This window comes from Trachemys scripta, chromosome 1, assembly GCF_013100865.1.
Source record: "Trachemys scripta elegans isolate TJP31775 chromosome 1, CAS_Tse_1.0, whole genome shotgun sequence".
Taxonomy (NCBI): Eukaryota; Metazoa; Chordata; order Testudines; family Emydidae; genus Trachemys; species Trachemys scripta.
Window position 1 is genome coordinate 249,580,146 of NC_048298.1, and position 15,574 is coordinate 249,595,719.

Below are 15,574 nucleotides of genomic sequence, written 5' to 3' on the forward strand. Positions count from 1 at the left end.
CCCCCCCGCGGGCCGCACAGTGAGCCCGCCTCCCCCCCCCCCCCCCCTTCAGAGGAATTTGGGTTTTTTAATAAGTTTTTACAGTGTATATCCTCACCAGCTGTGGAATACTGTTCTCTCTTCATATGAAACTACTGTATTACTTTTAGGGGAAAACTGCCAACCGCCAGCTGAAAATAAACACATTTTCTACAGTCAAATTTGGCAATCATTACTATTTATCTGAGAGAGCCAATGAAGTTCTATAATTTTTAATAATTTGACATTTTTTCCATTTATTCTGTAACCTATTTAATAGCTTATTTGGAGGTTCACTGAAAATTATTGGACCCATGTGTGTTTTTCTAGTATCTTCTGTCATATGCCCCTTTATTCCCAGGAGCAATACGTGAACAAATCCATGCTTCTCCACTGACCATTTTCTATAGATCCCCATTCTGGGAAATATGTCCCTCTGGTTCAGTGAGTTGCAAGCTATTTTGAAAGCCGTGATTGTTGGGGGGCCTCATGCATGTTCAGACATCTGAATGTTTGGTGCAAGATTATGTAAGGGACAGTAGTCCCAAACACCCTTACTTCTACTTTTGTGAGTAGTTGGCTTCAGAACTATTGTTCTGTTCTTCTGCTGTTCTACCTTTTTTCTGTTTTATTAGCTCTAGTATTCTATACAATATCACACACAGTATTAAAGTTTGCTCAACTATATTTCTTCACAAGACCACAAATGCTAAATCAAGAAAATCCTAAAACAAGATCACTTTGGCTGTGAATGATACACTTCTCTCCAAATTCTAGACTGCTGCCATCATGACGCTTAACCACACCATCACACTAATACCACGTGCTAAAGCAGGAATTCTGATTTTTTCATCTACCCTGCACTGATGTGTGCACACTCTCCTACATTAAAAAAGACGAAAATTAGCAGTTCTTCCTATGTGATAGCTCAAGAAGGACCAAAGAAAGTGGGTTTCCTTCATTGCAAGACACATTTTTCTGCTGTTCTAACCATTCAGATTGCTAACTGTGAGGAGGCAAATGTTCAAGTAAATTGTATTCCTGGAGTAGGAATCTTCTTGGACTACCTGCCTAAGGAGCAAGACAGTGAAGCCAAACCAATTTTAAGAGCATTTCCCCAAGCATTCTTTGAGAATTGTGGTTAGGTCAGTTCAAACAGTTTTGTCACTCTTACACTCTTGATTTCAGACCTCTTGGCCCATCCCTAAGAAATTTAGATCATAGTATCCAATCTGCTGTTTGAGAAACATGACCTCTTTAGTCTTCCTTTTGAGAACAAAGTAAGAAAGACAGTAAGGTCTTAGGGTCTCTCCCTTTCTTTGGATTCCAGGGTCAGGGTGTGTCTACACTGCAGTTGGGAGCAAACCTCCAAGCCTGGGTAGACAGACTTGTGCAGGAAGGTGCAAGAAATCTCCTGTATGCGCATTGTGGCACAGGCAGTAGCTTGGGCTAGCCACCCTAACTGGAACCCATTTGATCTCCTGCATCTGAACTCAGGTGGTTAGCCCGAGCTACAGGCAGTGCCACAATATCCAGCCAGACTGCTATTTTTAGTGCTCTAGTGCTGTCTATCTGGTCTAAGGGCTGACTTCCAGCTGCAGTGTAGACACCCTCAGGTGTCAGTTACATCAGACCACCATAATGAAGGAAATCTTAGGTCACCTTTCTGTCTTCTTATACAGCACCTGTCAATTAACATAGTAGCTGAGCACTTCTTTGGCTCCCCCTACAATATCCAATAGTACTTCACGCTAGATCTGGCAGTGCTGTCTGTTAGCAAAAGAGCCTTTTAAACTGAGAAATAGTATCAGTAGTCTTACCTTTCTAATGCGATTGCTGTGTCCTCTCTCCCCCACTGCAGCAGCCACAGAGCTGAGGCTGGGAAGGAGGGCTGTCTCTCCCCGGCAGCCTCAGCACTGGCGCTGGGGAAAGTCGCCTATTTCTCTGGCCGCCGCAGCCCTATATGTCCAAAATTCCCCCCACCCCCTCTTCTCACCCCACTGCCCCCTCCCACCTACCCTCTATTCCCCGCAAGGCCACCACCTTACTTTACATGTGAGTCTTCTTCAGGGTCCAGGCACCTGATTAGTGGAGCCACACCCGCGCAGCTCCACTAATTAGGTGGGTGGCCCTTCATTCTCTTGTGTGCGGCCACCCAGGCACGCGCCTTAGAGGGAACTATCTCTGGACCACCTGAATGGAGCTTGCGGACCACTGGTGGTCCGCGGACCACAGTTTGAGAGCCTCCGATTTAGACCACTGTCCTGTGTCCGACAGTGGCCAGTATCAGGTTCTTCAAAGGAAGGTGCAAGAAATCTCCGTCCCTTGTTGTTGGAGATTGGGCTATTCTTGGAAGCATGAGATTTAATCTCTTCCAAAGTGTATTAGCATTAACTAAGATAACTCTCTAAATATTCTTACGTGTATAAATGTCCAATCCCTTCTTGAATCTAGTTAAATTCTTGCCCTCAAGAACATTCCATAGCAGTGAATTCAATAGCTTATGTATTGTGTAAAAGAAAATTTAAAATAATTTCCTTCTATCAGTTTTGTATTTGCCACATTTCAATGTTATTGAAAGTCCCTTTGCTGTTTTATGAGGCAGGGAGAACACAAGCTCCTGATCTGCCTTCTCTGTACCATTTATTATTTTATATATTTTTATCATGTCTTCTCTTATTGTCTGCTTTCTAAATTAAACCTGTTCTTTTCAGTTTCTTCATTGATTTCCCGCCCAGCCCTTAATCATTTCTCCCCTTCTTTGAACCCCCCTTCTCGAGATGCAGCGCCTGGTACCACACACTGTATTCTAGATGAAGCCACAACATTGATTTAAATAATGGTGGTATATTTTCTATATTCTCCATCCTGTTTCTAATGCATCTTAACATCTTGTTTGTGTTGTTTGGTGGCAGCTACTCGATGAGCTGTCCAAAAGATGCCCTGTTCCTGAGGCAATATAGTTAAGATAGTTACTTACAGCTGGAATATTCAGAAATAGCTCTGTAAGCATTTTGTAACAGTCTCTTTATAGATGGAAATTCTGATCCTTGTATAAGACTGTGTGTTCAAACCATTTCCTTTCATGCAGTATTCCATTTTTATTTTTATTCAAGTGTTTTCCTTTGACTTAGATTAGACAGATTACAGTTTAAAAGTTACTGAATTGAAAAGGAAGCCAAGCCTTGCTAATTATAAAGACTTTGGAAGAAAGTTTAGATGTGGTTTTAATAAAGTTGTGGCCCTTCAGGCACTTGAAACAACGTCTGGACTGTCTTTTCATTAGTGTATGCCCTTAGCAGTTTGGCATTGTGAAGACTTCAGTATCTTTTAAACAAAACAGTACAGTACAGTGTTATGCTGCTGGTTTTGTTAGACACAAATTTCACAATTGTATTTTGTGCAAGTAGAACTTGTCTCTCTTCCCCCCCCCCCCCCCAAATAGACATGCTTAAATGGAATGATAGCACAGATCTTTTGAGGTAATGCTGTTAATTAATTTGAAGCATTGGTTAATAGATACACCCATTTCATTTAATTGGTAAGAAGATTTACAGTATTTACAGGTGGAAATTGGTCTGTGCTAAGAAATTTACTGTTGTAAAGTTCGTTCAGGCTGGTTATCTGCTCTGTTACGTCTGCTAACTGATTCTCTTGGCTAAATAGACTTTAAAAGCTATTTTAGTGATTTGTACAAGATTATATTTCTAATAATGTATAAGTTCAGTATGAATTTATTTCACTTTAGTATATTCCGGTATGACCCTCACTATTAGAAGGTTTGCTTAATTGGCTCATTCTTATTTCCATTAGAGTAATTAATAGGATATTTGTGTGTTATAGCTTTCTAATGCTTGATTTAGCAATTGGAAACTTCTAAAGGAATACAAAGCTGTTCACTTATAGTCACCATTTTGAATTTTCTTCATCTTAGTAGTGTCTGAAAGTATTTCTTACCATATTCCTGTACAATGGTCTGTGTGAAGTGTGCTTAATCTATGTTTAGTGTCCACACCACAACCACTCCTGTTTACTCTGTTAAAATTTCAGTAGAAAAGCCAAGGTTTTAAGGCAAATGAAGCGAACTATTCACCATTGGGGTGCCATTGGAAAGTTTGCATAGCAGCTTCTCCACCCATTATGGACTAAATAATGCTTGGCCCTGCTCTCTTAGTTCCCCTGAGGACTAACTGTTTGAAGGGAGGTGAGCACGAGCCACAACACTCCAGTCCCCACCCTTCTTGATGCCAGTCAGCAGAACTGGCTGGATACAAAGCAAAGAACATCCGTATGCTTTCCAAAAATGGAGTGTTTGTATGTGTTACCTAGGAGCCCCTATGGTGAATTCTGCATGACTCTGTCATAAATCCTCCTGGGAACTCTGGCTGCAGCACAACCCCTCCAGATCATCTTCTGCACATGTGAATGTGCCAAGGGCACAAACTAGTACTGTGTAGAAGCATTCAGGATCTGGGACTGTAAGTGTATCATCTTTCATAAGCATTAGATTCACTTGGGGGGAAAAAAACCCACCTTTCTGATTTTGGAGTAGAAAATATAAGGCAGCATTTTATATTTTCTTCCATTGCTTTACCAGATGGGTAATATTAAAATAGCAGAGATGGAGCACTGCTGAACTTCTTTTTATAAGCAATATAACTTGCTTTTTCTAAAAATAAGGCACTATGTGTAAATGTCCAGTCTTGGTCAGTTTACAAGCACAATGGTAATATAGCTAATTTTCTCCCCATCACCAATACATTTTCTCTTTTTTGGAGTTGGAACATTCAACTCCTGCCTAGATATTTCAAGTAGCAATAGTTCAAAGAAGTTTGGCCATGTGAAAGTGGAGTAGAGCTCCTGTGTGGCAACAAGCACTTGAAGAGGGCAAGGGAAAAATATCCTGACACACACACTCCCTCAAATAAATGCAGTGCAGTGCTGGACAGGTGGAGAAACTCACTGGTGGAGGCTGACTTCTGACAATAAGATATTTCGCCTGCTGACAGGTTTCAGAGTGGTAGCCGTGTTAGTCTGTATCAGCAAAAAGAACAAGGAGTACTTGTGGCACCTTAGAGATTAACACACTAATGTATTTGGGCATAAGCTTTCATGGGCTAAAACCCACTTCATCAGATGCATGCAGTGGAAAATACAGTAGAAAGATATACACACACACACACACACACAACGTGAAAAAATGGTGTTGCCATACTAACTATAATGAGACTAATCAATTAAGGTTGGCTATTATCAGCAGGAGAAAAAAAACCTTTTGTAGTGATAATCAGGATGACCCATTTTCCAATAGTTGACAAGAAGGTGTGAGTAACAGTAGGGGAAACAAGTTAGCATGGGGAAATAGTTTTTTTACTTTGTGTAATGACCCATCCACTTCCAGTCTTTATTCAAGCTAATTTAATGGTGTCCAGTTTGCAAATTAATTCCAATTCTGCAGTTTCTCATTGGAGTCTGTTTTTGAAGTTTTTTTGTCGTCGCAATTCTCCATCCTGTCTGTTGACCAAAGAGTTATCGGAAAGAGAGCAGAAGAAACTCAGCAGCTGTTAAATCTTTCTATGGGAAAAATGGGAAGCAGCTCAGTGGGGTAGATGGCTTCACTGTCTTCTAACCAGTTGTTCTTAGACCTCCTCCATATTTCCATTTATTCAGAGGTCCTTTGGTGCTTTTGCTCTGCTCTCACTGGCCTGGGGGGTGGGGTGGGGTAGGGTACAGATCATCTTCTCTTCCCTTTTTTTTGTTGCTGCTCTCTGAAGTTGCAGCTTATTCATCTTCAGGCAGGAGATGCTGCTGTTCCTGCTGCATTCTAATATACAAGACTACTTGGCAGGTGGTAGCTTCTGCTGTTTTCACCCCCTCCCTTTTCCTCATTCTTAACCTCTTGCTTTCCTCTGTTTCCTTCCTGTCAAGGTATAAACATGGTCTGTTTCTCCAGCCTCAAAAAAAATCTTCATTGTCATGTGATGTACCAAGCCATCTCTTCTCTCCCCATCACTCTGTCCTTTGCTGCCTCCTTTTTTTTTACCTCTTTACATTCCACCATGGCTGGCTTTGTCTGCTCATATGGTTTGTTATCGTTATGTTGTAGGATTGTCAGTAATTAAAAATTAATCACAATTAATTGCGCAATTAAAAAAAATTAATCTCAATTAGTGGTGCTGTTAAACAATAATAGAGTACCATTTATATACATATTTTTGGATGTTTTCCACATTTTAAAATATATTGATTTCAGTTACACCGAATACAGAGTGTAAGGTGCTCACTTTATATTTATTTTTTATTATAAATATTTGCACTGTAAAAATAAAAAAAATTTCAATTCACTTAATACAAGTACTGTAGTGCAGTCCCTTTATCATGAAAGTTGAACTTAGAAATGTAGAGTTATGTACAAAAAATAACTGCATTCAAAAATAAAACAATGTAAAACTTTAGAGCCTACAAGTCCACTCAGTCCTATTTCTTGTTCAGCCAATGGCTCAGACAGACAAGTTTGTTTACATTTGCAGGAGATAATGCTGCCTGCTTCATGTCTACAGTGTCACCTGAAAGTGATAACAGGCGTTCACATGGCACTGTTGTAGCCGGTGTTGCAAGATATTTACGTGCCAGCTAAAGAGTCATATATCCCTTCATGCTTTAACCACCATTCCAGAAGACATGCATCCATGCTGATTATGGATTCTGCTTGATAACGATCCAAAGCAGTGCAGACCAACACATTTATTTTCATCATCTGAGTCAGATGTCACCAGCAGAAGGTCGATTTTCTCTTTTGGTGTTTCGGGTTCTGTAGTTTCCATATTTGCGTTTTGTGAAATCTGCAGCGAAAGTGTTCTTAAAACGAACAACATGCTGGGTCACTATCCGAGACTGCTATAACATGAAATATATGGCAGAATGCAGGTAAAACAGAGCAGGAGACTTATAATTCTCCCCCAAGGAGTTCAGTCACAAATTTAATTAACGTATTATTTTTTTTAACAAGCATCATCAGCATGGAAGCATGTCTCTGGAATGGTGGCCAAAGCATGAAGGGCATACAAATTTTTAGCATATCTGGTATGTAAATATTTTGCAATGCTGGCTACAAAAGTGCCATGCGGACATCTGTTCTCACTTTTAGGTGACATTGTAAATAAGAAACGGGCAGCATTATCTCCTGTAAATGTTAACAAACTTGTTTATCTTGTTGATTGGCTGCACAAGAAGTAGACTGAGTGGACTTGTAGGCTCTGATGTTTTACATTGTGTTTTTTTTTTTTTTTTTTTTTTTTGAGTGGAGTCATGTAACAAAAAAAAAATCTACATTTGTAAGTTATGCTTTCACGACTACGGTACTTGTATGAGGTGAACTGAAAAATACTATTTTATTATTTTTACAGTGCAGATATTTGTAATATAAGTAATATAAAGTGAGCACTGTACACTTTGTATTTTGTGTTGTAATTGAAATCAATACATTTGAAAATGTAGAAAAACATCCAAAATATTTAATAAATTTCAATTGGTATTCTATTGTTTAACAGTGCGACTAAAACTGTGATTAAACGCAATTAATTTTTTTGAGTTAATCGCATGAGTTAACTGCGATTAATCGACAGCCCTATTATGTTGATGACTCATTACTATCTCTTCATTCCTGATTTATCTTCCTCCACCTAATTCCACATCTCTGCCTGTCTCTTTAACATCTCTTAAAATTTCAGATTAACACGGGGGGAAAAAAATCAAGTTTTATTTTCATCCAATCCCTCTCCTCTTACTGCTTTTGGCATTACCAATAATAATGCTCTCAGTCTTGTCATACACACTTGTAACTTGGGAAGGTCATTTTCGACTCTTCCTTTCATTCTACACTTGTGTACAGGCCGTATCCAGATCTTTCTGTTTCTTCCTCCACAATGTTTCCAAGATAGGGTTGGAGGTGATAAACAGAAGTAATATGGCATTGGTGAGACCTCTATGAAATATTGTGTCTGGTTGCAGTATCCACACTTTAAAAAGTATGTTGAAGAATTGGAACTACAAAAATGATTAGAGGTCTGGAAAAAAGTCTTAAAGTGAGACTTAATGAGCTCATTCTCCTTAGTTTATCAAAGAGAAGGCTAACAGATGATGTGATGATGATCTGTAAGTACAGTTAAATTGGAAGGAAGATCGTACTTTAACAAATATTATGATCAACTGTTTGAACTACTTACCAACAGAAGTGGTAAATCAATAATCACTGGACTTTTTGTATTGTTTTGGATATCTTTCTAAAAGAGATGCACTAGTTCAACCACAAGTTATTGTGTTTGATATTCATTTATGCAGTAGGGAAGACTGATTCCCTTTGCAAGAATTACTAGGTGAAATTGTAAGGGCTGTGCCATGCAGGAGGTCAAAATAGATTATCATATTGGTCCCTTTTAGCCTTAAGATATATGCAGGACATTAAACTTTTCTGTGTCCTGATTATCTTGTGGTGTTCACTGCAGCTTCCTCTTCTTTGGGCTCCCTGGAAACCACATCTCTCTCGTGCAGAAAGTCACAGCTAAAATTCCTATGTCTCTGGCTGTGTGTGGCCTTCCACAATCCATTTTCATAAAACCCTTTCCCATGCCATGACACTTAAACTTGACCTAGTCTTCAGTGCCATAGACAATTCCTTCAGTTCTTACTTATCCAACCTAGCTAGTCTCTTATCACATCACTTTTTGTGTGTGTGTAAGCAAGATATGTTAGTGAGTCCAAGCTGCGAAAATGTGAGATTTGTCTTGCTACTTGACATGTGATGAGTCTTGTCTTTGGCAGGAAGGAAACCACCTTTTGCTAGATTTAATCCCCACTTTAAAGTGGTGTTGAGTCTCTTGCAAAAGATTTATGTACCCTATAATAGATTTTTAAAGTGATTAAAGATTAGATAAAATTACCTGATTTACCTAATAATTTTGTTTTATACTGCCCATGTTTCAAATCTTTGATGTACGGACATTTTCCAAGTAGTTTCAAACGGATTACAGCATAACTGCAGACATATAAAAGCACTTGTAACAAGTGCACTAATTTTCATAGCTTTCCAATCTCTAAATTGTGGATCTCCATGTGTGTAAAATGGGAGTTCAAAAATTATTCCATTTTAAAGTTAGATTTTTGATGAAAAATTGCACCCATTTTGCTCAGCCCATTAGTCCGAAAGTTATTAATAAAATAAACGTTCTGCACCATAAACATTAGTTTTAATTGCCATATTTGTGCTGCCTGCTGGCTGTGGCTGATATGCTTAAAAGTGATGTCTTTTAAAATAAAAGATGTAAGGGGACTAAGTCAGACTGAATACATCTGTATTGTACTCTAATGTTTAAAAACATTTAAGAAATCAGTATTAATTTCTTTCAGCAATATGCAAGCTGGATGGATTTTTAAGTGTTAGATCTCATACTGCAAAAGTACATCACCCTCATGCAGCGAATGAATTCTTTGTGTCACCTTCACTGCAGAGGATGTCAGGGAGATTGCCACACCTGAGCCATTCTTTTTAGGTGAAAGATCTGAGGAACTGTCCCAGATTGAGGTGTTAGTAGAGGAGGTTTTGGAGCAGATTGATAAATTGAAGAGTAAGAAGTCGCTAATACCAGATATTGAGAATATTCTGAAGGAACTCAAATATATTGCAGAACTACTAACTGTGGTATGTAAACTATTGCTTAAATCAGCCTCTGTACCAAATGGCTGGAGGCTAGCTAATGTAACGCCAATTTTTAAAAGGTTCCAGAGACGATCCTGGCAATTTTAGGCTGGTTAACTGAACTTCAGTACCAGGCAAATTGGTTGAAACTATAGTAAAGAACAGAATGATCAGATACAGATGAACACACTATGTTGGGGAAGAGTCAACGTGGTTTTTGTAAAGGGAAATCATGCCTCACCAATCTATTAGACTTCCTTGAGGATGTCAACAAACATGTGGACAAGGGTGATCTAATGCATATAATATACTTGGAATTCCAGAAAGCCTTGGAGAAGGTCCCTCACCAAAGACTCTTCAGGAAAGAAAAGAGGCAAGGGATAAAAGGGAAGGTCCTCTGTTGGATCAGTAACTGGTTAAAAGATGGGAAACAAAGGGTAGGAATAAATGGTCAGTTTTTACAGTTGAAAGAGATTAATAATGGGTCCCCCGAGGATCTGTACTGGGACCAATGTTGTTCAACATACAAATAATTTGGGAAAATGGGCTAACAGCAAGATGGCAAAGTTTTCAGATGATACAACATTACTCAGGATAGTTCAGGCCAAAGCTGACTGTAAAGAATTACAAAAGGATCTTCCAAAACAGGGTGACTGGAGAGGAAAATAGCAGATGAAATTCAGTGTTAAGTGCAAAATGATGCACCTTGAGAAATATTATCCCAACTATACCAACAAAATGATGCCATCTAAATTTGCTGTTACTACTCAAGAAAGATCTTGGAGTCATCGTAGATAGTTCTCTGAAAATGTGCAGTGGCAGTCAAAAAAAAAACTAGCAATGTTAGGAACCATTATGAAAGGGATAGATAAGACAGAAAATATCATAATGGCACAATGTAAATCCATGGTATTCCCACAGCTTGAATACTGCATGTAGTTCTGGTTGCCTGTTGAGGGGTTCAGTGTCTGAGCCCAGCTGCGCCCCCCAGTAATGAGTCTGTAGGGCTGGTGGTAGGGGAACCCAGACCTACCCTGCTCTACTGGGTTCCGACCTAGGGTCCTGTGATTGACAGATAAATATGCAGCCTGAGGTGGACACCTGCCAAACCTGCTCCCTGGGTCATTTCCTTCCACAGCCTCTGCCCCTCCAAAGTTACTGCAGAGTCTGCTTATGGACTCACCAAGTGTGGGGGTTCTCCTTGGTAGATATCTGGAAGCTCTTCCCCATCAGTTGCAACCTACTGTTCCCGGTCTCCATGGGGGCCTTTGGTGTCTGTCTGCCAAAGTGGGGTCAGCTCCAGGCAAAGTGGAGCTCCTGCAGCCTCTCTGCAGGAGCTAACAGAGTAGGACTGCTCCCTTGCTCTGTCTGTGATGACTGGCCTGGGCCACTGCCTTTTGAGCTTTGCGTGCATATCCAGCAGGTGCAGCTTTTGAGCCCAGAGTTTCCTGTTTAACCCTTGGTACATCATATCACATATCACATCACCTGCTATCTAAAACAATATATTAGAATTGGAAAAAGCACATAGAAAAGCAACAAAAATGATTAAAGGTATGGAACAGCTTCCATATGAGGAGAGATTAAAAGACTCAGACTGTTCAGCTTAGAAACAAAATGACTTAAGGGTGTGTGTGTGTGTTATAATGGAGGTCTATAAAATCATGAATGATGTGGAGGTCAAAAAGGAAGTGATGTTTACTCCTTCACATAACACATGAACCAGGGGTCACCCAATGAAATTAATAGGCAGCAGGTTTAAAACAAACATAAGGAATACTTCATCATACAACACAGTCAACCTATGGAACTCATTGCCAAGGGATGTTGTGAAGCCGAAAGTATAACTGGCTTAAGAAAAATTAGATAAATTCATGGAGAATACGACCGTCAATGGCTTTTGTCCAAGATGGTTATACCTATCTCGTAGAGCTGGAAGGGACCTCGAAAGGTCATCGAGTCCAGCCCCCTGCCTTCACTAGTAGGACCAAGTACTGATTTTGCCCCAGATCCCTAAGTGGCCCCCTCAAGGATTGAACTCACAATCCTGGGTTTAGCAGGCCAATGCTCAAACCACTGAACTATCCCTCCCCCCAACTGCATACTCTGGAGGTGTCTAAGCCTCTGACTACCAGAAGCTGGGATTGGACACCAGGGAATGGATCACTTGATAGTTGTCATGTTCTGTTAATTCCCTCTGAAGCATCTGACATCGGCTACTGTCATAAAACAGGATACTGGGCTAGGTAGACCATTGGTCTGACCCAGTGTGGCCATTGTTATGTGGCCCAGTAGTGCCATGTGAGTGTAAAATATATATATTCCCCCCCATCCCCAAAATAGAAAGTGTTTTAGGTAGTTTTGTAAGCCTTTTTTGTAAAGGCCAAATTTTGGTTGTAATAGTTGTTGCATCAGTCCATCTGTACCATTAACACAGTAGATCTAACCCCTCTTAGAAATCATTCAAAATTTGTCTAATAATCTACTATTCTTCAGGGACTGGGGGACTGATCCAAAGCCCACAGAAGTAAATGGGACAGTTTCAATGGGCTTTCCATTTGGCTTACATTATTCTCAGGGTACATCTACACTACAGCGGGGAGTCGATTTAAGATACGCTATTCACGTAGCTGAATTTGCGTAGCTGAATTCGACGTATTGCAGCCGACTTACCCCGCTGTGAGGACAGCGGCAAAATCGACTTCTGCCGCTTTTTGTCGGCGGCGCTTACTACCACCTCCGCTGGTGGAGTTAGAACGCCGATTTGGGGATCGATTGTCGCGTCCCGATGGGACGCGATAAATCGATCCCCGAGAGGTCGATTTCTACCCGCCGATTCAGGCGGGTAGTATAGACCAGACCTTAGTTTCTTTTAAAACCAAAACAAACAAATCCAGTAAAACCACAAACAGAAAAAGAAATGCAGTCCATGTTCAGGGAAGCAAATTATATTGTACATTAAACAATTACAATATCATTCAATTCCTATCCACACTTATTTAGTTACTTAATGTTAATGGATAAAAAAATCAAATATTGCTCTTTGTTATAGGCTTTAAGACAGTTCTCTGTGCCATATTATTCCTCTACAGAGTCTTTGCTCTTTTTTGGTAGGAGGTACTGTGGTTGGTTGGATTGAACTTCAGAATTCAGATCAAGATTTGAGACCAGAGGTCAGCTTGAGATGCTATGTGGAGATACATACTGCTTTTTTGTTCTCCTGAATCTAAGCTTTCATTTAAAAAAAAAAAAAAAAAAAAAGCTGTCTTGTTGTTATGGTTAGTAAGAGATTCTCAAAAAAAATTGCGTAAATGTGTATCTGCATTTGCAGAACCCCCCAAAATGACTTGGGCATTAAGTGCCTCATTCATCTTAATGGGTACTAAGTCAGATTCCCAGAGACAATACTTTATATATCAACATTATTAGCAATTTCATTACTTCAGCACATTTTAGGTATGTTGGTATAAAGGTGCTTTATTGTTCAGGGAATTTTATCTTTCATGCTTCAACTCATTTTGTCAATATAATTCAGAGTGACGGGGACTGGATTTCACGACATCTTACTTGTCTTTTATTTGATTGAAGTTCTCAGATTATTTTTTGTCGTCAACAGACAGCATTATTGAAACGTCAGGGTCGATATATATGCTCTACTGTTCCTGAAAATGCAGAAAAGGAAGCTCAAAGCTTGTTTGTAACTGAGGTAACGTTTATTTGTGTGTCTGTGTGCGTGCGCGCATGTCTGTCTAAATAGTTTAGTTGTCTACTTGCTTCCGTAGATTAAATTTCAATAGGGCTGAAAAAATTTACCAGACACTTATTGGCATCTAGTTGTTAAAGACAGGAGGAGCCCACAGATGGGTTTAAAGGCAGAAACACAGTGATCCCTCTCTTAGCTGCTGGAAATGAGGGGTGATGTCCTAGCATCTTACATGGGAACAATCTTTCATATCAGGTATGGCTAATAGGAGTTGGAAACTTCTTATTCTGTCTCCTCTCTTGGCTCTTTTGGGTTGTTGGGGGCTTTTCCCTTCCTCCCTTCTGTCTCACCGCTGTGCATCTCCTCACAGTTTCCCCATCCTCAGCAAAGTGAAATTTGCAGGATTCTGGTCAGTGTTGCTGCTTCAGAATAACATTGGGAAGGGAGCTATGGAGCTGACCAGAGTCTGGTTAATTTCACTTTGTTGCTGATGACTTTCACCTATTGACCAGAAGAAACTTTATTCGCCACTGGCGAGACCAGTTTTCAAGTATTTATATCACAGTAAAATTGGCGGTAAATTGTACTGTTTTAGGATCAAGTTCAGGGCACAGACAAGCCCTCACAAACCTTTGTGTTTTGTCCCCAAGGTCTGAATATTTTGGGTCTGTCAGCTATTTATATTTTCTGTGCTTTGCAAATGAGACTTCTGTATGGAGTATGTCACTGTAGAGTATATTTGGAGATGGGGGCTGGTGTGCATGAGTTAAATCACGAATTTTAATGAAACATCTAATTTATACACACTTTAAAAATTATTGCCTAGTAAATGTTGACTTTGTACTTTACAAAGTATGTGTACAAATGCATTGGAAATATGATGGAGTATATTTGTGTGTGTGTTCATATGATGTCTAAAAACTTCAAGTATTGTATAATGTCTCTTGCAAGATACTTGAATGAATTTTATGCTACTTCTGCTAAAGCCAAGATAAATTTGTCTGTTAGTTACAGCAACATGGGTGGAGTAAAATGATACTTCCTGTGATCTAGTCCAGAACAGAATGACATAATTGCTTTTCAACAGCTGCAAGCATGCAGTTTTAGATTCAAAACATTCTTGTAGTTGTGTTAAAAATATAAAACTGAATACTTACAATCATAACTTTAGATTTTAGTTCTTCCAGGATAGAAAGTACTAAGTTGATCCTGCTATTTTGATAGTACATCTATATTTTTAGGCTAAATATACTCAAGACATTTTATCATATTGTTTCCACCTACATTTAGCTTCTTTGCTTCTCAGGAACTAGGAGGTGATGTTTTTATTTCACATGACTAGTCTATCATTTTCTGAATTTATAAATTCCTTATGCATTTAGCATTTGTTTCCAGCAACTAGTTCATTTGACATAAACATACTTGTGCAGCTTCTGAATCTGAACATTCACCATACTGGCAAGATATATTTCATGTTTAACAAAAGAAACAAAATGTGACATTCACAGAATAAACATTTATAATGCATTTGAACTTGCAATGCTTTCCAGGTAACTATAATAATTCACAAACAACTGTAATGTAAGAGAGCCGTTACATGTATTTAGGGAGTGCTTTCAGCTAAACTTCTTTAATTTGATGTACTGTGACATTTGTTTCCATTGAAATAGTGCATCAAAACCTACAACTCAGACTGGCATGTTGTCAATTATAAATATGAAGACTACTCAGGAGAGTTTCGACAGCTTCCAAAGTGAGTAAATTATCTGATACTGTTAGATTTTGAAGTTGCAGAAAAACTTTATATAATATGAAGTTTTTTATATATATATATATATATATATATATAAAAAAATTTATTTTAATGACATATTGGGTCGTAAAAAAGTCATTTCATGTAATATAGAACCTCAGATCTAGCCTACCAGTGTTAATACTCTGTACTGTACCCTGAGGTTTTCAGGGTGGAATTCATATTGGTTAATTTTTCTTAGCCTTTTGAGGATATAAAAGCTGTTGAATTGATATCTGAAAAACTATCATAATAAAGCTGCCTTGGTAATTGTGGGATAACAAGAAGAACTTGGATAATATTGATAAAAATAAAACTGATAATTAAAATATGGTAAGAGTTGTTTTATGCTACTGTGCCAATATAC

At 39.0% G+C, this 15,574-nt stretch overlaps 1 protein-coding gene across 1 annotated transcript in view; it reads left to right on the top strand.

Moving 5' to 3' along the window:
- The window catches only part of DOCK9 (dedicator of cytokinesis 9), a gene marked incomplete in the record, with an annotated part of 250,627 nt that overhangs the window by 16,944 nt on the left and 218,109 nt on the right, over positions 1 to 15,574 (top strand). Inside the window, 2 exon segments of the mRNA XM_034758221.1 lie at positions 13,329 to 13,418; positions 15,086 to 15,168. Coding sequence (XP_034614112.1) covers positions 13,329 to 13,418; positions 15,086 to 15,168 — 173 coding nt within the window.